Source organism: Ornithorhynchus anatinus, chromosome 3, assembly GCF_004115215.2.
Source record: "Ornithorhynchus anatinus isolate Pmale09 chromosome 3, mOrnAna1.pri.v4, whole genome shotgun sequence".
In the NCBI taxonomy this organism is placed as follows: Eukaryota; Metazoa; Chordata; class Mammalia; order Monotremata; family Ornithorhynchidae; genus Ornithorhynchus; species Ornithorhynchus anatinus.
The window spans coordinates 3,307,518-3,330,873 of NC_041730.1; the positions used below are offsets into that span (position 1 = coordinate 3,307,518).

A 23,356-nucleotide genomic window follows, 5' to 3' on the forward strand; every position below is an offset into this window, starting at 1 on the left:
GGGAACTGAGGCCCAGAGAAGCGAAGTGACCTACCCGAGGTCACACAGCCGACAAGTGGCAGAGTGAGCATTAGAACCCGTGACCTTCTGACTCCCAGGCCCGGGCTCTTTCCACTAAGCCAGGCTTGCTTCTTGTTAAGCGCTTCCTGTGTGCCAGGCACGGTGCTAAGCACTGGGGTGGATACAATCAAATCAGTTGGGACACAGTCCCTGATCCACAAGAGGCTCACAGTCTCAATCCTCATTTTCCAGATGAGGAAACTGAGGCCCTGATCATTCATTCATTCATTCAATCGTATTTATTAAGTGCTTACTGTGTGCAGAGCACTGTACTAGGTGCTTGGGAGAGGACCATACAGCAATAAATGGTGACAATCCCTGCCCATAACCAGCTCACGGTCTAGAGGTGGGAAGCAGCGTGGCTCAGTGGAAAGAGCCCGGGCTTGGGAGTCAGAGGTCATGGGTTCGAAATCCCGGCTCTGCCACTGGGCAGCTGTGTGACTGTGGACAGGTCACTTCACTTCCCTGCGCCTCAGTTCCCTCATCTGTAAAATGGGGATGAAGACTGGGAGCCTCATGTGGGACAATCTGATTACCCGGTCTCTCTTCCCCCCGCGCTTAGAACAGTGCCCTGCGCATAGTAAGCGCTTAACAAATGCCGACATTATTATTAGAGGTGGGGAGACAGACGTCAATACAAATAAACAGACATCGTCAATAATATAAATGCAATGGACAGATATGGACATAAGTTGGGGGGGTGGGCAGGGGGCAGGAGGGTGGGAGAGCAAAGGGAGCCAGTCAGGGGGACGTAGAGGGGAGTGGGAGATGAGGAAAAGTGGGGCCTAGTCTGGGAAGTAAAGTGACTTGCCCAAGGTCACCCAGCAGACAAGTGGCAGAGCTGGGATTAGAACTCATGACCTTCTGACTACCAGGCCTGGGCTCTAGCCACTACGTCACTGCTGCTTCCCCATAAATAATGATTATTATTTATTATTGTTATTATTTATTATTATTATTTATTATTGAGAAGCAGCATGGCTCAGTGGAAAGAGCACGGGCTTTGGAGTCAGAGGTCATGGGTTCAAATCCCAGCTCTGCCACTTGTCAGCTGTGTGACTCTGGGCAAGTCACTTAACTTACCCTATTTATTTTGTTCATTTTATTTTGTTAATGAAATGTACATCGCCTCGATTCTATTTAGTTGCCATTGTTTTTACGAGACGTTCTCCCCCTTGACTCTATTTACTGCCATTGTTCTCGTCTGTCCGTCTCCCCCGATTAGACCGTAAGCCCGTCAGAGGGCGGGGACCGTCTCTATCTGTTGCCGACTTGTTCATTCCAAGCGCTTAGTCCAGTGCTCTGCACATAGTGAGCGCTCAATAAATACTATTGAATGAATGAATGAACTTCTCTGTGCCTCATCTGTGAAATGGGGAGTAAGACTGTGAGCCCCACGTGGGACAACCTGATTCCCCTGTGTCTACCCCAGCGCTCAGAACAGTGCTCGGCACATAGTAAGCGCTTAACAAATACCAACATTATTATTATTATTGTTGTTAAGCACTTACTATGTGTCAGGCACTGTACGAAACACTGGGAGGGGGAGGGAAATACAAGCAAATCAGGCTGGACAGAGTCCCTGTCCCACCCAGGGCTCACCGTCTTAATCCCCATTTTACAGATGAGGTAACTGAGGCACAGGCAAGAGAAACAGCTTGCCCAAGGCCAAACAGCAGACAAGTGGCAGAGCTGGGATTAGAGCGTGGAATCAGAGGAGCTGGGTACTGATCCCACGCCACTATTTCTCTGCTGTGTGACCTTGGGAGAGTCACTTCAGGTAAGCAGCGTGGCCTGGTGGCTAGAGGACAGGCCTGGGAGTCAGAAGGAGCTGGGTTCTAATCCCGGCTCTGCCGCCTGTCTGCTGTGTGACCTTGGGTAAGTCACTTCACTTCTCTGGGCCTCAGTTCCCCCATCTGAGACTGTGAGCCCCATGAAGGAGATGGGCAATGTCCAACTTGATTATCTTGTTTCTACCCCGGCACAGATGTCCAACCCCACAGCACTTATGTCCATATCTATCATTTATTTATTCATTTATTTATTTACTTATTTATTCATTTCTATTAATGTCTGTCTCCCCCTCTGAACTGTAGGTTTGCTGCGGGCAGGGAACACGTCCACCAACTCTATTGTTTTGTTATATTGCACTCTCCCAAGCGCTTAGTTCAGTGATCTGCACACAGTGAGTGCTCAGTAAATATGATTGATTGATAGGGCGGATTTTGAAGAGAGAGAGCGGAATTTGAAGGGAGGGAGCAGATTTTGAAGGGAGAGAACAGATTCTGATGGGAGAAGGTGGATCGTGAAGGGAGAACACGGATTTTGAAAGGAGAGAGTAGATTTTGAAGGGAGAGAGCAGATTTTGATGGGAGAAGGTGGCTCGTGAAGGGAGAAGGCGGATTTTGAAAGGAGAGAGTGGATTTTTGAAGAGAGAGAGCAGATTTTTGAAAGGAGAGAGCAGATTTTGAAGCGACTGCAGATTTTGAAAGGAATGTAGATTTTGAAGGGAGAGAGTGGAATTTGAGGGGAGAGAGCGGATTTTGAAGGGAGAGAGCGGATTTTGAAGGGTAAGAGTAGATTTTGAAGGATGAGAGCAGATGTTGAAGGAAGAGAGGGGATTTTGAAGGGAGAGAGCAGATTTTGAAGGGAAAGAGCAGATTTTGAAGGGTAAGAGTAGATTTTGAAGGATGAGAGCAGATGTTGAAGGGAAAGAGTAGATTTTGAAGGAAGAGGGAGGAACTTGAAAGGAGAGAGCGAATTTTGAAGGGAGAGAGTGAATTTTGAAGCGACAGAGCCGATGTTGAAGAGTGGCTTTTGAAGAGGGAGAGAGAGGATTCTGAAGGGAGAGAGAGGATTTTAAAGAGAGAGAACAGATGTTGAAGGGAAAGCGTGGATTTTGGAGGAAGAGGGAGGAACTTGAAAGAAGAGAGTGAATTTTGAAGGGAGAGAGCGGATTTTGAAGCGATCGAGTGGATTTTGAAGGGCGGCAGAGGGCGGGTTTGGAAGGAAGAGGGAGGATTTTGAAAGGAGAGAGTGGCTTTTGAAGGGAGAAAGTAGATTTTGCAGGGCGGGAGAGAGCGGATTTTGAAGGGTGGGAGAGGGCGGGTTTGGAAGGAAGAGGGAGGATTTTGAAAGGGATTCCCCAGCGCTTAGAACAGTGCTTTGCACATAGTAAGCGCTTAACAGATACCACAATTATTATTGAAGGGTGCGAGAGGACGGGTTTGGATGGAAGAGGGAGGATTTTGAAAGGAGAGAGTGGATTTTGAAGGGAGAGAGTGGATTTTGCAGGGCGGGAGAGAGCGGATTTCGAAGGGTGGGAGAGGGCGGGTTTGGAAGGAAGAGGGAGGATTTTGAAAGGAGAGAGTGCATTTTGAAGGGAGGAAGTGGATTTTGCAGGGCGGGAGAGAGCGGATTTTGAAGGGAGAGAGAGCCTCAGGGAGGCCAAACGGGAGAAACCAGAGCTGGGAGAGGCCCAGGGCGGAAAAGCGGGAAGCATCAAGTTCCAGGCCCGGGGGCCCACCCGCCTGAAACCTTGGCCGGGATTCATTCCTGTCCCACGTATGAAAACATCAACATGGATCCTGGGTGAATCATTCCCCCCTGGGGCCTGGGTTCCGGGCCCGGCCCGCCGGCTCTCTCACCGCCTTTGGAAAAAGCAAGGGAAGGAGGGCTGGGAGGAGAAGCGGCGAGGCCTAGTGACTCGAACCCGGGGCCTGGGAGTCAGAAGGACCTGGGTTCTCATCCGGGCTCCGCCACTCGTCTGCTGGGTGACCTCGGACAAGTCGCTTCTCTTCATTCATTCAGTCGTATTTATTGAGCGCTTACTATGTGCAGAGCAGTGGACTAAGCGCTTGGAATGAACGATTCGGCCGCCGATAGAGACCGTCCCTGCATAACGACGGGCTCACAGCCTAAAGGGGAGAGACAGACAGCTAAACAAAACAGAACAAAACAAGTAGCCTGGTGTCAATATCATCCAGAGAAACAGAATCATAGCTATATAAACATCATTAACAAAATTAATAGAGTGATAAATGATATAGACAAATAAGCACAAGTGCTGTGGGGAGGGGAAGAGCAGAAGGAGGGAGAAGGGGGACGGGGGAGGGGGAAATGGGAAGGTTCACGTCTCTGGGCCTCAGTTACCTCATCTGTAAAATGGGGATGAAGACTGCAAACCCCACATGGGACCGGGATCGTGTCCATCCTGATTAGCTTGCCTCTACCCCAGCGCTTAGTAGAGAAGCAGCGTGGCTCAGTGGAAAGAGCCCGGGCTCGAGAGTCAGCGATCATGGGTTCGAATCCCGGCTCTGCCCCTTGTCAGCCGTGTGACTGGGGGCAAGTCACTTCACTTCTCTGGGCCTCAGCGACCTCCTCTGGAAAATGGGGATTAAATGTGAGCCTCGCGTGGGCCAACCTGATGACCCTGTATCTCCCCCAGTGCTTAGAACAGTGCTCTGCACATAGTAAGCGCTTAATACCAACATTATTATTATTACCCGGCCTGGCTCATAGGAAGTGCTTAACAAATACCAACAACAACAACAAAAAAAAGCTGCAAGTTCTGTACCGAGTAAGCATTCAGTAAATACCACTGATTTATTTAATGGTATTTATGAGCTAGGCACCGTAGTAAACCTTGAAGTAGAAGCAGCGTGGCTCAGTGAAAAGAGCATGGGCTTTGGAGTCGGAGGTCATAGGTGCGAATCCCGCCTTTGCCACTTGTCAGCTGTGTGACTGTGGGCGAGTCACTTCACTTCTCTGGGCCTCAGTGACCTCATCTGGAAAATGGGGATGAAGACTGGGAGCCCCACGGGGGACAACCTGATTCCCCTGTGTCTCCCCCAGCGCTTAGAACAGTGCTCTGCACATAGTAAGCGCTTAACAAATACCGACATTATTGTTCATTTGGATTGTCCATTCCAAGTGCTTAGTCCAGTGCTCTGCACAGAGTAGGGGCTCAATAAATAGGACTGAGTGAATTCGAATTGTCCATTCCAAGCGCTTAGCCCAGCGCTCTGCACATAGTAAGGGCTCAATAAATAAGATTGAATGAATGAATTTGAATTGTCCATTCCAAGCGCTCAGTCCAGCGCTCTGCACATAGGAAGCGCTCAATAAGTAGAATGAATGAATTTGAACGGTCCATCCCAAGCGCTTAGTCCAGCGTTCTGCACCTAATAGGGGCTCAATAAATACGATTGAATGAATAATAATAATGTCGGTATTTGTTAAGCGCTTACTAGGTGCCGAGCACTGTTCTAAGCGCTGAGGGAGATTCAGGGGAATCAGGTCCCACATGGGGCTCCCGGTCTTCATCCCCATTTTCCAGAGGAGGTCACTGAGGCCCAGAGAAGCGAAGTGACTCGCCCCCAGTCGCCCAGCTGACAAGTAGCAGAGCCGGGATTCGAACCCACGACCTCCGACTCCCGAGCCCGGCCTCTTTGCGCTGAGCCCCGCTGCTTCCCCTAAATGAATTCGCATGAATCGTGCATACCAAGGAAGCGCTCCCTAAATACTATGGAACAAATTTGTATTTACTGAGCGCCTCGTGGGTGCGGAGCACTGGGCTGAGCGCTGGGGAGAGGACGATAGAGGGTAAAGACGGGGGTCCCGGGGGGCGGCGGCGGCGGCGGCGGGGAAGAAGACAGGGCCTATGTAGTCAACGCCCCATCACTGCCCGCTGCGCACGGCCCCGCCCCCCGCTGCGCACGACCCCGACTCGCTTGCGCAAGGCCACGCCCCTCATGTCGACGAGGCTCTGGCCCCGCCCCTCGCTGCGCACGGCCTCGCCCCTCGCGCCGGCCAGGCCCCGCCCCTGCTGCGCACGGCCCGCCCCCCGTTCTGGCCCCGCCCCTGCTGCGCACGGCCCGCCCCCCGTTCTGGCCCCGCCCTCTCTGCGCGTGGCCCCGCCCCCCGCTCTGACCCCGCCCCTCGCTGCGCACGGCCTCGCCCCTCGCGCCGGCCAGGCCCCGCCCCCGCTGCGCACGGCCCCGCCCTCGCTCTGACCCCGCCCTCTCTGCCCCGCCCCATGCTCCGCCTCCGCCCCTTCTTTGTCCCGCCCCTTCTCCACCCCCCCTCCTTGAGCCCGGGCCCGCCCCTGGCCCCGCCCCCGGCTCAGGCCCCGCCCCCGCCCTGCGTCGTCCAATCTGGGTCCCGCCCCGCCCCCCGCGGCTCCAATCCCCGCCCCTCCGGGCCCCGCCCCCCGCGCTGCACCGCCCAATCGGGGCCCGGCCCCGGCCTCCGCTCCTCCAGCCCCTCCCACCGTCTTGTCAGGTCCCGCCCCCTCTCTCTCGGCCCCTCCCCCCGCCCCTCCAGACCCCGCCCCTTCAGCCCCCGCCTCCCGTCCTGCATCGTCCAATCAGGGCCCGGCCCAGCCCCCCGCTCCTCCAATCCCCGCCCCTGCCCTATCAGGCCCCGCCCCCCGGCTCCTCCAGACTCCACCCCTCCAGGCCCCGCCCCCGATCCGCGCCACCCAATCGGAGCCCGGCCCGGCTCCCTCTCCTCCAATCCCCGCCCCCTGGCCTATCAGGTCCCGCCCCCTGCCGGCCCCGCCTTCGTTTCCGGGTGTTGAGCGGCGGCGGCGGCGGCGCGTGGCTGCAAAGGTGGGAGCCGCCCCTCTTCCCCTCCCCCCCCTCTTCCCCTCCCCCCCTCTTCCCCTCCCCCCCTCTTCCCCTCCCCCCCTCCTCCCCTCCCCCCCTCGCTGCAGCCCCCGGGGGCCCCGGCCGTTAGTGGTGACGCCCGGGAGGGGGGAGGAGGGGACCGGACCCCCCCCTTTCTCCCCCACCCCCCGCTAAGCGCTCTGCACCCTCTGATCACAATAAGGGGGCTATTTGCTAAGCGCCGACCGGGTGCCGGGCCCTGTGCTAGGCGCTGGGGTAGACAGAAGGTCCATGGGGCCGGGCCCAGCCTCCGTCCCCCTTTGACGGATGAGGGAACCGAGGCCCAGAGGAGTCGAGCGACCCTCGGGATTAATATTGTTGGTATTTGTTAAGCGCTTACTAGGTGCAGAGCACTGTACTAAGCGCTGGGGGAGATACAGGGGCATCAGGTGGTCCCACGGGCGGCCCCCAGTTAATCCCCATTTTCCAGATGAGGTCACTGAGGCCCAGAGAAGTGAAGTGATTCGCCCACAGTCACCCAGCTGACAAGGGGCAGAGTCGGGATTCGAACCCATGACCTCTGACTCCCAAGCCCGCGCTCTTTCCACTGAGCCATGCTGCTGAATAATAATAATAATAATGTTGGTATTTGTGAAGCGCTTCCTAGGTGCAGAGCGCTGTTCTAAGCGCTGGGGAAGATCCAGGGTCATCAGGTTGTCCCACGTGAGGCTCCCAATCTTCATCCCCATTTGACAGATGAGGGAACTGAGGCCCAGAGAAGTGAAGGGACTTGCCCACAGTCACCCAGCTGATGAGTGTCAGGGTCGGGATTCGAACTCATCACCTCTGACTCCCTGAGCTCCACTGCTCTGCACCCAGCAGGCGCCACTATTCATTCATCCATCTCCCCCGATCAGACAGACCGTAAGCCCGTCAAACGGCAGGGACCGTCTCTATCTGTTGCCGACTTGTCCGTCCCAAGCGCTTAGTCCGGTGCTCTGCACATAGTAAGCGCTCAATAAATACTATTGAATGAATAAATACTATTGAATGAATTCAGTAGTATTTGTTGAGCACTTACTATGTGCAGAGCACCGGACTAAGCGCTTGGAACGGACAAGTCGGCAACAGATAGAGACGGTCCCTGCCTGCCCTTTGACGGGCTCACGGTCTACAGCCCTCAGCACACAGCAGGCAGCCAGTTCCAAGCTCTGCACCCAGCAGACGTCCAGTACAGTGCACGGCCAACAGCAGCTGCCTAGTATAGTGCTCTAATAATAATAATAATAACGTTAGCATTTGTTAAGCACTTACTACGTGCAAGCACCGTTCTAAGCGCCGGGCTAGATAGATCCAAGGTGATCAGGTCGTCCCCCGTGGGGCTCCCAGTCTTCATCCCCATTTTCCAGATGAGGTCACCGAGGCCCAGACAAGTGAAGTGACGGGCCCGAGGTCACCCAGCTGACAGGCGGCGGAGCCGGGATTCGAACCCACTTCCTCTGACTCCCAAGCCCGGGCTCTTTCCCCCGAGCCGCGCTGCTTGGACACCCGGCAGACGTCCCGGGCGGCGCTCTGCGCCCAGCGGGCGCTCAGTACGGCACTCTGCGCCCAGTACAGCTCCGGGGCATCGAGCCAACGGTCACCGGAGAGCGACCGGCGGTGAGACCGACTCCGTCTCTACAGCAGCCGCCTCGGAGCGGAGGCCGAGGCGACCTCGGCCATGCGGCTGTTCCCGGCGGCGCTGTGCCTCTCCCTGGCCTACCGGCTGGCCGCCCCCACCCTGTCCCGCACCGACCCCGGGAGATCCGCCGCCAAAACCCTGCGGGAGAAGGTGGGCCCGCGGGCGGGGGGGCCGCACCTCGCGACCCCTCGGGCTTCCCTCTGCGGCCGGCGGGGCGGGGAGACGGCCGCCCGGACGCGTGACTCAGTCTCCCCACCCGCAGACCGGGCCCTCGGAGCGCACGGTGCAGGAGCGGGGGCTGGTGACGTCGGAGCCGAGGGCCGAGGACGTGGTGCGGGAACACCGCAGGCCCCGCGCCCCCGAGGCCGCCCGCACACACTTCGCGGGGGACGCGCTGGGATACGTCACGCCGGTGAGCGGGGGCCGGGGGGAGAAGGGGGCAATCCCTCGCGTGATTGGGGGGTGGGCAGGGGTCCCCCCAGCGAGCTGGGGGCGGGAAGGGGGCGGCCCCGGGTAACGGGACGGGGCGGCCGAACCCCGAGGTCGACGGGCCCGTCCGTCCGGGGGCTGAGGAGCAGCTGGGCTAAATACGTCCCGTTATCCCGGGGCGGTGAGGGGGCGTCCGCCACAGATGCCGCCCGGGGAGGCGTCCGCTTCAGCAGCTGCGTTTTCTCCTCCTCGGGCCTGGGGACTCTCCAGGTGCCCAGAGGAGGGGAGCGAGGTCGGAGGCCGCTGACCGGCCCCGGCCCCTCCTCCCTCCCCGCAGTGGAACGGCGGCGGGTACGACGCGGCCGAGACGTTCGGTGCCAAGTTCTCGTGGCTGTCGCCGGTGTGGCTGCAGGTGAAGCGCAGGGGCCGCGAGCTCTTCCAGGTCACCGGCCTCCACGACGTCGACCAAGGTCTCCCCTGAGGCGGGCGCGGGGCCGCAGCGCTAAAAACCGGCGTATTCGCTGAGTCCCTCCCAGCCGCCGGGCACTGGGCTAAGCGCTGAGGATAGAAACGGGCTAATCCGGTTGGACCCGGTCCCCGTCCCCCCCGTGGGGGTCGCCGTCTTCGTCCCCGTCTCCCAGAGGAGGGCGGTGAGGCGCAGACGAGGGAAGTGACTCGCCCGAGGTCACACGGCAGCCGGGATTAGAACCCAGGTCCCTCCGATCAGCGGGCTTCGGGCTCTAGCCACTAGGCCACGCCGCCTCGGCGGTGCTTGACCAAGTAGGCGGGAAGCCTCTCGGGGGCAGGGACCGGGTTGTCCGCTCGGGTACGTTCCCGAGCGCCCAGCACAGAGCTCTGCGCACGGTGGGCACCCGGTACAGCACTCTGCACCTGGTAATAATAATGATGATGATGACGACGATGGTATTGGTTAAGCGCTCGCTAGGTGCCGGGCACTGTACTAAGCACTGGGGTGGATACGAGCAAATGGGATCGGACACAGTCCCGGTCCCTCGTGGGGGTTCACAACCTCGATCCCCACTCTCCAGAGGAGGGAACTGAGGCCCAGAGAAGCGAAGCGGCTCGCCCGGTAATAATGATGATGACGTTGGTATCGGTTAAGCGCCTGCTATGTGCAGGGCGCCGTTCTAAGCGCTGGGGGAGAGTTACAGGGTCATCGGGTCGTCCCACGTGAGGCTCACGGTCGTCATCCCCATTTTCCAGATGAGGGCCCGGAGAGGTGAAGTGACTCGCCCGCAGTCACACAGCTGACAAGTGGCGGAGCCGGGATCCGAACCCATGCCTCCCAAGCCCGGGCTCTCTCCCCCGAGCCCCGCTGCTTCCCCCGCCGCTGGCCACGGTTCCACGGGCTCCCCTCCGCCTCGCCCCCCGACCCCCGCTCACCGCCCACCCCCGCCAACGGGGCAGGCGGGGGGTCGGCGGGCGGCGGGCGGCGGAGACTCCAGAGGTGGTTGGCCCTCCCGCTCTGCTCCCCGAAGACCCAACCGGCCCCTTTCTTCTCTCCCCGTCGGGACAGGCTGGTTGAGAGATGTCCGGAAGGCCGCCCCCCGCCTGCGTGTGGGTGAGTGACCCGGGGGGCCGGGGTCAGCGGGTGGCCAGAGGGCCGCCCGGAGGAGGGGGCCGGGGGGGGGGGGGGGGCCCCGGCGGCGGTGGGCTCGGCAAGGCCGCCGGGTGCCCGTCCTCCCCCGTAGTGCCCCGCGTCCTGTTCGAGGGCTGGACCCCGGCGGACTTCGAGGCCGTGTTCCACAGCGAGGACGAGCTGGACGAGCTCGGACAGACCCTGCTGAGCGTCGCCAAGGTAGCGGACCCCCCCCGCCCCCCGACCGCCTCGGGCAACCCGTCCCACCCCTGGGCAACACCCTCTGCCCACCCCCAGGCCTCCCCTTTTATTGCAGAGCGAGAATTTTGATGGCTTCGTGATCGAGGTCTGGAGCCAGCTGGGGAGCCAGAAGGCCAAGTAAGTGAGACGGGCCGGGGGCCCGAAATGCCCAGTTGGCGTGTATTCACCCCAGCGCTTAGTACGGTGCCCGGCACCTAGTAAACGCTTAACAGATACCCTTTAAAAAAAAAAAAAACCCCAGGGCACTCACTTTTCTCAATAATGTTTTCAGCAAAAGCCCTCTGGGACCCACGGTGGTCGTGACCTCTGCAGGTTTCTTCAAACGGCAGCAGCGGGAGTCTCATTCATTCATTCATTCAGTCGTATTTACTGAGCACTTACTGTGTGCAGAGCGCTGTACTAAGCGCTTGGAAAGGACACTACAGCGATAAAGACTCATTCACTCACTCAGCCGTATTACGAGAAGCAGCGTGGCTTGGCCGGAAGAGCCCGGGCTTGGGAGTCAGAGGTCGTGGGTTCTGATCCCGGCCTCCGCCACTTGTCGGCTGTGGGACTTTGGGCAAGTCGCTTCACTTCTCTGGGCCTCAGTTCCCTCCTCTGGAAAATGGGGATTAAGACCGTGAGCCCCACGTGGGACAACCTGATCACCTTGTATCTACCCAGTGCCCAGGCTTGCCACTTAGTAAGCACTTAAATACCATCATTATTATTTATTGAGCGCTTACTGGGTGCAGAGCACTGTGACTGTCTCTATCTGTCGCCGACTTGTTCATTCCAAGCGCTTAGTACAGTGCTCCGCACATAGTAAGCGCTCAATAAATACTGTTGAATACTGAGCGCTTGGGAGAGTATCATTCGGCAAATGTACTGAACGGCCTAAAGAGAGAGCACGACGGTCCACAGCGAGCTTACGTTCCAGAGCGAGAGATACAGACGTCAAAACAAGTAAACAGGCGTCGATAGAAATAAAAGTAGAATTATGGATCTAAACATAATATACGTAAGTGCTGTGGGCGGGCGAAGCCGGGGCGGGAAGGACAAAGGGAGCTGGTCGAGTCCGTGAGCAGACAGCCGGATCAGTGTTTTGCGTATCCACCCCAGCGCTTAGTACAATGCCTGGCACATAGTAAGCGCTTAACAAATGCCATCATCATCATTTCTCGCGTACCTCCCGAACGCTCAGCCCAGTGCTCTGCACACAGTAGACTGGAAGCTCTTTGAGGGCAGGGATCGCTTCTACTAACTCTGTTGGCCTCTCCCCGGCGCTCAGTCCAACACTCCACAACGTAATAATAATGCCGCTATTTGTTAAGCGCTTATTATGTGCCAAGCACTGTCTTAAACCCTGGGGTAGATCCGAGGTAGTCAGGTTGTCCCAAGTGCAGGTCACAGTCTTCGTCCCCATTTTACAGATGAGGGAGCTGAGGCCCAGAGAAGTGAAGGGACTTGCCCAGAGTCACATTTGCCATGTTTTGTTGTCTTGATTTTGTTGTGTTCTGTTCTGCTTTGCTGTCTGTCTCCCCCGTTTAGACCGTGAGCCCGTCGTCGGGCAGGGATTGTCTCTATCTGTTGCCCAATTGTCCATTCCAAGCGCTTAGTCCAGTGCTCTGCACATAGTAAGCGCTCAATAAATACCACTGAATGAACGCAGCTGACAGATGGCGGAGTCGGGATTAGACCCCACATCCTCAGATTCCCAAGCCCAGGCTCTTTCCGCTAAGCCGCGCCGCTTCTCTTCTACATTAGAGAAGCAGCAAGGCATAGTGGCTAAAGAACAGGCCTGGGAGCCAGAAGGTCATGGGTTCTAATCTGGGCTCCACCACTTGTCTGCTGGGTGGCCTTGGGCAAGTCACTTCACTCCTCTAGGCCTCAGTTACCTCGTCTGGAAAATGGGGATGGAGACTGTGAGCCCCATGGGGGGCAGGGACTGTGTCCAACCCGATTGACTTGTATCCACACCACTGCTTAGTACAGTGCTTGGCACATAGTGAGTGCTTAAATACCACAAATTATCCTTAATTTTTGTTAATGACATGTAGTGAGCCTCCCGCCCCGGCTCGTACCCGCCGGGACCTTCCTGGACCGGGGGAGCCTCGGTGACAGGTAGTAGAAGTCACACCACACCTCTGATCCCCAAGGTTACCGTGGAAAGTTTTTTAATAATAATGTTGGTATTTGCTTAGTGCTTACTATGTGCAGAGCACTGTTCTAAGCACTGGGGGAGATCCAGGGGAAATCAGGTTGTCCCACGGGAGGCTCATGGTCTTCATCCCCATTTTACAGAGGAGGGAACTGAGGCACCGAGAAGTGAAGTGACTTGCCCACAGTCACACAGCTGACAAGTGGCGGAGTTGGGATTCGAACTCATGACCTCCGACTCCCAAGCCCGGGCTCTTTCCACTGAGCCGTGCTGTTTCTCTTTTACTTAGTTTTACCAACGTGCCAAGGGGCGGCCCATACATACTCACTCACTCACCCCACTCCACCAAGGGTCCACTACCAGTCTGCTGGTCAACGGAGCCCCTTCTGCCGACGCTTCTTCTTTCTGCTTCCAAGTGCTGCTGCTCTCAAGATGTAGCGGCTACAGCCTGGGAGTCAGGAGGATCTGGGTTCTAATCCCGGCTCCGCCGCTTGTCAGCTGTGTGACTGTGGGCGAGTCACTTTACTTCTCTGGGCCCCAGTTACCTCATCCGTAAAATGGGGATTGAGACCGTGAGCCCCACGTGGGACGGGGACTGCATCCAGCTCGATTTGCTTGTATCCATCCCAGCGCGTAGTACAGTGCCAGGCACATAGTAAGTGCCTAATAAATACCGTTACTATTATTATTCTTCTTCTCTGGGCTTCAGTTACCTCATCTGTAAAATGGGGATTGAGCCTGTGAGCCCCACGTGGTCCAGGGACTGGGTCCAAATCAATTTGCTTGTGATAATAATGATAGTAATAATGTTGGTATTTGTTAAGTGCTCACTATGTGCCAAGCACTGTTTTAAGCGCTGGTGTAGATAAAGGGGAATCGGGTTGTCCCGCCTGGGGCTCACAGTCTTCATCCCCATTTTACAGATGAGGGAACTGAGGCACCGAGAAGTGAAGTGACTTGCCCAAAGTCACACAGCTGACAAGGGGCAGAGCCGGGTTTAGAACCCCACAACCTCTGACTCCCAAGCCCATGCTCTTTCCACTAAGCTATGCTGCTTCTCTCTGCCCTTGCGCTTAGTACAGTGCCTGCCACATAGTAAGTGCTTAAATACCATCATTATAATTATTATTATTCTCTGGGCCTCAGTGACCTCATCTGTAAAATGGGGATTGAGCCTGTGAGCCCCACGTGGGATGGGGACTGTATCCAACTCAATTTGCCCGTATCCACCTCAGCGCTTAACAATAATAATAATAATAATAATAATGTAGGTATCTGTTAAGCGCTTACTACGTGCAGAGCACTGTTCTAAGCGCTGGGGGAGATCGTGGCTCAGTGGAAAGAGCATGGGCTTCGGAGTCAGGAGTCATGAGTTCGAATCCCAGCTCTGCCACTCGTCAGCTGGGTGACCGTGGGCAAGTCACTTAACTTCTCTGTGCCTCAGTTACCTCATTTGTAAAATGGGGATGAAGACTGTGAGCCCTACGTGGGACAACGTGATTCCCCTGTGTCTACCCTAGCGCTTAGAACAGTGCTCTGCACATAGTAAGCGCTTAACAAATACCAACGTTATTATTATTATTATTATACGGGGGAATGAGGTTGTCCCGCGTGAGGCTCCCAGTCTTCATCCCCCTTTTACAGACGAGGGAACTGAGGCACCGAGAAGTGAAGTGACTTGCCCACGGTCACACAGCTGACGAGTGGCGGAGTTGGGATTAGAACCCATGACCTCTGACTCCTAAACCCGGGCTCTTTCCACTGAGCCACACTTAGTACAGTGCCTGGCACCTTAGTAAGTGCTTAAATACCACCACCACCATCCTCCTCCATCCTCCTCCTCCTGCTGCTGCTGCTGCTGTCTTGCTTCAGCATCCCTCCTGGGGATTCAAAGCAATTGCCTCTTATCGGCTTTAGGGGGTCGCAGCTGGGGGGGGGGGGGGGGGGAGGATTAGGTGTCAGTCCCTGATTGGCCGAGGCCCGTTACCGGGTAGAACAGGGGGAGAAAGCCCCGCCTGCCTCCCCCCCAGCTCCGCCCCCGCAGGCCGCAATCACTGCCTCCCCCCGCCTCCCGCCGGCAGGTCTCCTCTGCGTCCACACGGGGGCGCTGTGGCACCACGCGGCCCATTCATTCATTCAATCTCCTCTGTGCCCACACGGGGGCGCTGTGGCACCACGGAGCCCTTTCATTCATTCAATCCTCCTCTGCGCCCACACGGGGGCGCTGTGGCACCACGGAGCCCTTTCATTCATTCAATCCTCCTCTGCGCCCACACGGGGGCGCTGTGGCACCACGCGTCCCTTTCATTCATTCATTCATAATGATGTATCTGTTAAGCGCTTACTATGTGCAGAGCACTGCTCTAAGCGCTGGGGGAGATACAGGGTCATCAGGTTGTCTCACGTTCATCCCCGTTTTACAGATGAGGGAACTGAGGCACAGAGAAGTTAAGTGATTTAATAATGTTGGTATTTGTTAAGCGCTTACTAGGTGCAGAGCACTGTTCGAAGCGCTGGGGGCGATACAGGGTCATCAGGTTGTCCCACGTGAGGCTCACAGTCTTCATCCCCGTTTTACAGAGGAGGGAACTGAGGCCCAGAGAAGTGAAGTGACTTGCCCACAGTCACACAGCTAAGTGGCAGATCAGGGATTCGAACCCATGACCTCTGACTCCCAAGCCCGGGCTCTTTCCACTGAGCCACGTTGCTTCCCAAATTCATTCATTCATTCATTCGTCTTTCAGTCATTCAGTCCTCATCGGCGCCCACACAGGGGCAGGGTGGCAGCACGCATAGAGAAGCAGCGTGGCTCAATGGAAAGAGCCTGGGCTTGGGAGTCAGAGGTCATGGGTTCTAATCCCTGCTCCGCCACCTGTCAGCTGGGTGACTGTGGGCAAGCCACTTCACTTCTTTGGGCCTCAGTCACCTCATCTGGAAAATGGGGATGAAGACTGGGAGCAGCTCCACATGGGACAACCTGATTACCCTCTATCTACCCCCCACACTTAAACACTGCTCTGCACATAGTAAGCGCTTAATAAATACCAACGTCATTATTATTATTATCCCCTTCTGCCTAGCCTGGCCTGGTCCAATAATAATAATAACGCGGCCATTTGATAAGCGCTTCCTATATGCCAAGCACTGTTCTAAGCGCTGGGGAGGACACGAGGTGATCTGGTTGTCCCACGTGGGGCTCGCAGTCTTCATCCCCGTTTTCCAGATGAGGGAACGGAGGCCCGGAGAAGTGAAGTGACTTGCCCCAAATCACACAGCTGACAAGGGGCGGAGGCGGGATTCGAATCCGTGTCCTCCGTCTCCCAAGCGCGGGCTCTTTCCTCTGAGCCACGCTGTCTAGGCTGCAGTTCTGGGCTGCGCCCACTCGGGGGCGGTGTTGCAGCACAGGACCGCGCGGTGCAGTCTCCTCTGTGGCCACACGGGGGCGGTGTGGCGGCACGGGGCCCTTCTGCCCCTAGGCTGCGGTTCTTACCTGCGCCCAGGCGGGGGCGTGATTGAATGAATCAATCGTATTTATTGAGCGCTCACTCTGTACAAGGCACACTAGGCTAAGTGTTTGGGAGGGGACAGTGTGACGGAGTTGGTAGGTAAGCTCTCTGCCCATAACGGGCTTCCAGTCCAGAGGGGGAGACGGACATTAATATAGATAAAAATAAATTCCAGGTGTGGACGGAAGTGCCCTGGGGCTGAGGGAGGGGTGAATAAAGGGGGCACATGCGAGTGCACGCAGAAGGGAGTGGGAGAAGAGGAAATAGAGCTCAGTCAGAAAAAGCCTCTGGGAAGCGATGGGCCTTCAGTAAGGCTTTGGAGGAGGAGGGGAGTCACTGTCTGTGGGATCCGAGGGAGGGCCCTGCGGACCAGAGGCGGGACGTGGGCCAGGGATCAGCGGTGAGACAGAGGCCCGCCGAGAAGGTTGGCATTAGAGGAGCAAAGTGTGCAGGCTGGGTTGGAGGAGGAGAGAGGCCAAGTGAGGTGGGTTGTGGGGGAGTAAGGGGATGGAGGCCTTTAAAGCCAACGGCGGGGAGGGGTTTCTGTGAGATGGGGAGGTAGATGGACGGGGTCAGCAAACGGGCTGGGGGCCACCCACTCCGACGCCCCGTCCTCGGCCCCGGCCGGGCCCCCGACCACGTCCCCTCGTCTCTCTTTCAGGGAGCTGCTTCACTTGCTGAGCCACCTGGCCCAGACCCTGCGCGAGGCCCAGCTGCGGATCATCGTGGTCATCCCGCCCGTCGTCATCCCGGGGTGGGTGACCCCCGACCCTTGACCCCACCCCGCCGCCTGACCCCCGCCGGTCATCACCCCAGGGTGGGGGGACCTCCCCCGATCCCTCTGGCCCCCGCCGGGTGTCTCCCCGGGGTGGGGGCTTCGGCGGCCGCGCCTGGGCTTGGGAGGGACGGGACCCCGGAGCTGGGGGCGACCGGTAAGGAGTGGGGGGCGGCCGTGTGGTGAGCGTGTGTGGGGCGGGTCCGGCAGGACGTCGGGGGGCTCGTTCGGGCAGACTCACCTGGAGCAGCTGGCCCCCCTCGTCGACGGCTTCAGCCTGATGACCTACGACTACTCGTCCCCGCAGCGGTAAGGGCCGGGGGCCGGGAGCGGGGCCGGGGTCGGGGGAGGGAGGCCCCGGTAACCGGCACCTACTGCCCACCGGCCCGGCGGAAACCGTCGGTATCGCCGTCGTCACCGCGGCATTGGTTCGGCGCTCACTACGTGCCGAGCGCCGCGCTGAGCGCTGGGGCCCAGGCGGGGTAATGAAGGAGGACGGTCAGCGTCCCCGCCGGACACCGGCTCCCCGCCCCACTTTACAGACGGGGGAAAAAAGAGGCCCAGAGAGGTTCAGCGACCTGCCTGAGGTCCCACAGCAGGCCGGAAAGCGGAGCCAGAATTCGAATTCAGGTCTGCCGACTCCCAGTCGCAGCTCTAACCTTCTGGCCGCCCTCCCTCCCCTCGAGTCCCTTCAGAGTGAAGCGGTGGTCTCTAATGGATAAAGTCTGGGCCTGGGAGTCGACGGGTCTGGGTTCTAATCCCACTTCTGATGCTTGTCCACCGTGTGACCTCAGGCAAGTCACTTCGCTACTCTGGGCCTCAGTTATCTCACCTGTAAAATGGGGATAAAGACTTGTCAGTCCCATGTGGGACGTGGACGGTGTCCGACCTGATTACCCTGTATCCACCTCAGCATCTGGCAAATTAGTAAACGCCTAACTAATACCTCTATGATTATTCATTTCTCTGAGCCTCGGTTCCCTCATCCGTAAAATGGGGGTGAAGACCGTGGGTCCCATGTGGGACAGGGACTGTGTCCAACCTGATCGGCTTGTATCTCCCCCAGCACCTAGTACAGTGCCTGGCACATGTGAAGCGCTTAACAGATAACTCTATTACGAACCCCTCTGTGCCTCGGTTCCCTCGTCTGTAAAATGGGGATGCCCCGTGTGGGACAGGAACTGTGTTCACCCTAATTAGCTTGTATAATAATAACGGTAATAATAACTGTGGTACTTGTTAAGCGCTTACTATGTGCCAAGCACCGTTCTAAACGCTGAGGTAGATAGAAGGTAATCAGGTAATCACCCCAGCGCTTAGAACAGTATCTGCCCCAGGGGTTAGAACAGCACTACGAGCTAATTAGGTAATTACCCCTCTAAGCCCAGTGCCTAGCACACAGTAAGCACTTAACACATAGCCTTTAAAAGAAAAAAGGGGGAGAGTCGGGGGCGTCCAGTCAGCGTCAGTACCCCCCGCCCCGGAAACACCCCCCACCACCTCCCCGGCACAGGAAGTCCCCGGGGCTGCTAGGAGGTGATTTCCCTCTAGACTGTCAGCTCGTCGTGGGCAAGGAACGTGTCTGTTGTATTGTCCTCTCCCAAATGCTTAGTCCAGTGCTCTGCACACGGTAAGCGCTCAATAAATACGGCGGATTGGCTGAATTTCCCGTCCCGGTCCGTCGGTCGGCGATGACCGGGAGGCCGCCCCTCCGTCTCGTTCGCTCCCCCAGGCCCGGCCCGAACGCGCCCCTGCCCTGGGTGCGAGCCTGCGTCCAGCGGCTGGACCCGGACGCCCGCTGGAGGCCCAAGATCCTCCTGGGACTCAACTTCTACGGCCTGGACTTCTCCGCCTCCTCGGCCCAGCCCGTCGTGGGCGGCAGGTGGGGGCCGGGTGGGGCGAGAGACCGCGGCCCCCCTCAGAGGGGGAGGGGGCCGTGGTTGGGACCCCCAAGAGGGGTGGGGGAGGCGTTGCTCCCGGAAGCCCGGGGGTCGGGGAAGGAAGCCCCCTAGGTGCCCAGTACGGTGCTCTCCGCAGCATAGGTGTCCGCTACGGTGCTCTGCGCATGGTGAGGTGCACAGAGTAGACGCCCCCCCCCTCCCCCCCCCCGCCACCAATCCTGTACTCTGCACTGAGCAGGTGCCAAGCACAGCGCTCTGCTCACAGTGGGTGCCAAGTACAGCGCCCTGCATGCCGTTAGGTTCCCGGTTGATGAGCGGATGGGGGAGGTGGCCCGGCCCGGCGAGCTGCCCTCCCCCAGGCTAGCCCTGCCTTCCCCTCCCACCTCCACAGATACATCGAGATCCTGAAGCAGCACAAGCCCAAGCTGGTCTGGGACGAGGAGACGGGCGAGCACCACTTACAGTACAAACCGTGAGCGCTTCCCGGCGGGGGCGGCCCGCCTCGGGCCCGGCGGGGGGTGGGGAGGCCGGGGGGCGGCCGCAGGAACCCACCCGGGACCCTTCCGGGGGAAGCGAGGGCGGGAGGAAGGGGAGGAGGAGGAGGAGGAACCCTTGGCCTGGGCCACTAACCCGGGACAGCCCATCCCACACCCCTGACCGTCCCCTCGCCGCCCCGCCTCTCCCCCGGTGACCCGGCACGTAGAGTCATCCCCGTGGCTCGAGCCGCCGTGTGCGGAGCTCAGACGACTTTACTCACCGCTCCGGAGGACGGACGGGGAAACAGTAGAAACCGGGCCCAAACTTTTACCGATGCCCAGAGTGGTTTAGCTCTTTCCCTCAGGTCACCCAGCAGGCGGGCCCGGAGCCCCACAGTTCTACGGCGGCCCGGGAGGGTGGGGAATCGAGGGGCCGGACCCGTCCAGTCTGGGGGCCGCCGGGGGAGGAGAAGGGGCGACTCTCCCTCCGCTGTCCAGATCACGGTGGGAGACCCGCTCTCTGTCTGTTTTGTAGAAGCAAAGGAGGCAAGCACACGGTCTACTATCCAACGCTAAAGGTACCATCCTCATCCTCATCCCCTCCCTTCCCGTGACGCAGCCCGGCCCGGGCCCCCCGGGCCCCCCGGAGCACGGGGAGGACCGGCAGTCGCGGCGAGGATGGGCTCGCGACATCTCCCGACGGCCCTCCTCGTCTCAGAGCCACCGGTCCCCCCGGTATAATAACGATGGTATTTGTTAAGCGCTTACTGTGTGCCGAGCACCGTTCTAAACGCTAGGGTAGGTACAAGGTGAATCAGGCCAGATGCAGTCCCTGTCGCACATGGGGCTCACATTCTTCACCCACGTTTTACCGATGAAGGAACCGAGGCACAGAAAAGTGAAGCGACCTGCCCAAGGTCACACAACGGACGAGTGGCAGAGCCCGGATTAGAACCCGCGTCCTCTGCCTTGCAAGCCCGGGCTCTATCCACTGCGCGACGCTGCTTCTCGTGGACCGATGTGACTGGCGATATCCAGGCTATTTTTTGAGCACTTACCGCGTGCAGAGCACTGTCCCGAACATTTGGGAAAGTACAGTAGGACAGAATTGGTAGACACGCTCCCTGCCCACAACAGGCTTAAAGACTGGGGGGGAGATCATAATATTGATATTATTAATAACGATAACAACCATAATAATAATGGTGTTTGTTCAGTGCTGGAGAAGCAGCCTGACCTAGTGGAAAGAGCCCGGACCTGGGAGTCGGAAGGATCTGGGTTCTAATCCCCGCTCTGCCGTTTGTCTGCTGTGGCCTTGGGCAACTCACTTCACTTGTCTGTGCCTCAGTTACCTCGTCTGTAAAAGGGGGATTTAACACCTTTCCTCCTTCCAGTGGGGATTTAACACCTTTCCTCCTTCCCCTTAGTCTGCCACCCCATGTGGGACAGGGATCGTGCCCAACCTGATTATCTTTTGGCCGCCCTAACGGCTAGTACGGTGCTTGGCATCTAGGAAGCATTCCACAAATACAATTAGAATTAGAGTCGCAATCCTAATAACGAGAAGCCGGAATCAGGTGCGGTTGGAGAGGTTAGGCCTGAGAAAAGTACGGCGCTTAGTACAGTGCCTGGCTCGTAGTAAGCCCTCGACAAGAATACCGAAAAGGAAAGGAGTCCCGTGGCGGGCGGGGACTGTGTCCAACCTGATTAACCTGAATGTCCCCCGGCGCTTAGTCCGGTGTCTGGCACATAGTAGACGCTTAACAAATACCACAGTTATTATTGGGAACCCCAGAAGATATTTGAAGGCCCAGGTCTGCGGAGGGGGGCCGGGGTTCCCCGGGGGCAGGAGTACGGGGGGAGGGGGTGCTCATCGGGGTCTCTTTTGGACGGCAGTCGATCGCGCTGCGCCTGGAGCTGGCGGCGGAGCTGGGGACGGGCATCGCCATCTGGGAGCTGGGCCAGGGCCTGGACTACTTCTACGACCTGCTGTGACCCGGCCGAGGGGGGCAGGGAGGGCCGGCGGCCCCCCGGGGGTCGGGCCGGTGGGCGGGGGGGCGACGGGGCGGGTCCCGGACTACCGCCCGGACCCCGGGGGAGCGGGGAGGGGGGCGTTCGGTCATCTGGCGGAGGGGGGAATCCCCCTCTTCAGGTTTCTGTGGCGATTGGAGAAACGGGGCGATGGGGGGGCCGGGGGGCGGGAGGCTCATTTTCGGGGGGTGCGGTAGGGGGTTGAGATGCAATGCGAGGGAGGGGAGGGTCGGAGCCGTCGCCCGAGGGTGCGGTGGGCGGGGGTCCGGGGGTGGGGGTGGGGTCAGCTGGCATCCATCCGTGGCCTCGGGGTCCGTGTCAACACGTCAGCAGCACAGAGACCGCGTGGGGGCTGGGCCGGGGCAGCAGCTGGCCAAAGCCACGGCCTTCGCTGGCAGGGGAAAGGGCAGAGGGTCCCGTAGCCCGCCCCCCCAACTCCCCCAAGTCGCCAGAATATGGAGGGTGGGGTTGTATCTTTAATGTCACCTGAGCAGTAGGTATCCAATACAGTGCTGTGCACACAGTAGGTGCCCCACCGGCTGCTCTTTCGGCCCGGAGGACGGAGGGTCTGACCCGGCCCTGGGGCCGCGGGCCTCCTCCTCCGCCGGACTGCAGGGCGGGCCAGATTCTCGCCCCCCGGCCCCAGGTTGCTCGGACCCCGGTGTCCTCAGCGGAGGTCAAAGGTCACGTCCCGGGCACTGGGGGGGGCGACAGGTCACCAGTTGTGCCCTGGGTGTGGGCAGCAGAGGTCAGAGGACACGCCTCAGGCGCGGGCGGCGGGTTGGTCGGTCCAAAATCGCGCCCTGGACCCCGAGGCCAGCGCCCCAATCCCTCCCTCCGGAAGTAAGGGGCGGGACTCTCCCATTCCCTCGTCCCACATCTTCATAAAGAATTCTCCCCCGATGGGTTGTAAAAAATAAATGCATTTTATTTTGGAATTTTGGCGTGTGTGTGTTTGTGTGTGTGTGTGGGCACCCCACTCGCACCCTCCCCCGCCCGGTCCCGGGCAGGGTCCGGGACCCCGGGGAGGAGTGGGGCGGCGTGATGGAGACCCCAGAGGCAGGGGCAACCGAGCACCGATCAGGAGAGGCAAGAGCAGAGGCAGTGTAGGAACAGCACCCGTCCGGGCCTCGGGGGAGCTGGGTTCTAGACCCCACTCGGCTGCTGGTGGCCGTGTGCCTCCCGCCCAGGCACCGAGCCTCTCTGGGCCTAAGTCTCCCCGCCCGGAAAAGGGGGAGTACAGGCAGCGTGGCCTAGCGGAGAGGCCCCGGGCCTCGGTCTCCCCACCTGGAAAATGGCGAGGACGGGCACGGTGGCCCAGCGGGCAGGCCCCGGGCCGGCCGGTTGACGACAGGCCACGAACCGGACCGCCCCGGGGCCTCGGTCTCCCCACCTGGAAAATGGCGAGGATGGGCAGTGTGGCCTGGCGGAAAGGGCCTGGGAGTCGGGAATCCCCGGTTGACCTCGGGCCGGGCACCGGACCTCTCCGGGCTCCGGCCGGCCCCTCTGTAAAATGGGAAGACTCGGACCTGCCTCCCGGCGAGGCCGAAGGTGAGATGGGATCCCGGACGAGACGGCGTGGGGGCCGACCCCATTTTCTGGCCGGCGGGGAGGCGGTGCAGCGGGCAATGGGGGAGCGGTATGGCAGGGAGCGGGCACAGACCGTGCCGGGGGCCGGCCGGGCTCGGCGAGGGAAGACGGGAGGCGAGGCGAGGGGCCTGTGGGACGCCACCGGGCCGGAGTCGGGGGCGCTTCCTACCCTCGCCTCCACCGCGGTGGGCGGCAGAAAGCGAGCTGGCGTGGGACTCGCGTGTGAAGCAGGTGGGCACGGTGACGGGCAGACTTAACTGTTTCCCTCGGGGCCGGGGGCAGGTCCAGACCCGTGTGG

At 59.0% G+C, this 23,356-nt stretch overlaps 1 protein-coding gene across 1 annotated transcript; it reads left to right on the forward strand.

The window, feature by feature from the left end:
- The first annotated feature begins 8,291 nt into the window (after window positions 1–8,291).
- LOC100084765 (chitinase domain-containing protein 1) lies at window positions 8,292–21,486 on the forward strand. The gene is made up of 12 exons (XM_029059417.2): window positions 8,292–8,499; window positions 8,612–8,761; window positions 9,116–9,248; window positions 10,316–10,360; window positions 10,491–10,597; window positions 10,695–10,756; window positions 16,947–17,039; window positions 17,271–17,369; window positions 18,793–18,942; window positions 19,353–19,433; window positions 19,973–20,015; window positions 21,334–21,486. The coding sequence occupies exons 1-12, from the start codon at window positions 8,389–8,391 to the stop codon at window positions 21,430–21,432; spliced, it is 1,173 nt and encodes a 390-aa protein (XP_028915250.1). The 5' UTR covers window positions 8,292–8,388; the 3' UTR covers window positions 21,433–21,486.
- Window positions 21,487–23,356: the final 1,870 nt, after the last annotated feature.

Bases quoted from the DNA above. Each gene is read 5' to 3' on its own strand.
- LOC100084765 (XM_029059417.2), top strand. From the start codon at position 8,389: ATGCGGCTGTTCCCGGCGGCGCTGTGCCTCTCCCTGGCCTACCGGCTG. The intron at 17,040-17,270 runs GTGGGTGACCCC...CGGGTCCGGCAG, and splicing joins CCGCCCGTCGTCATCCCGGG to GACGTCGGGGGGCTCGTTCG. The intron at 20,016-21,333 runs GTACCATCCTCA...TTTGGACGGCAG, and splicing joins TCTACTATCCAACGCTAAAG to TCGATCGCGCTGCGCCTGGA.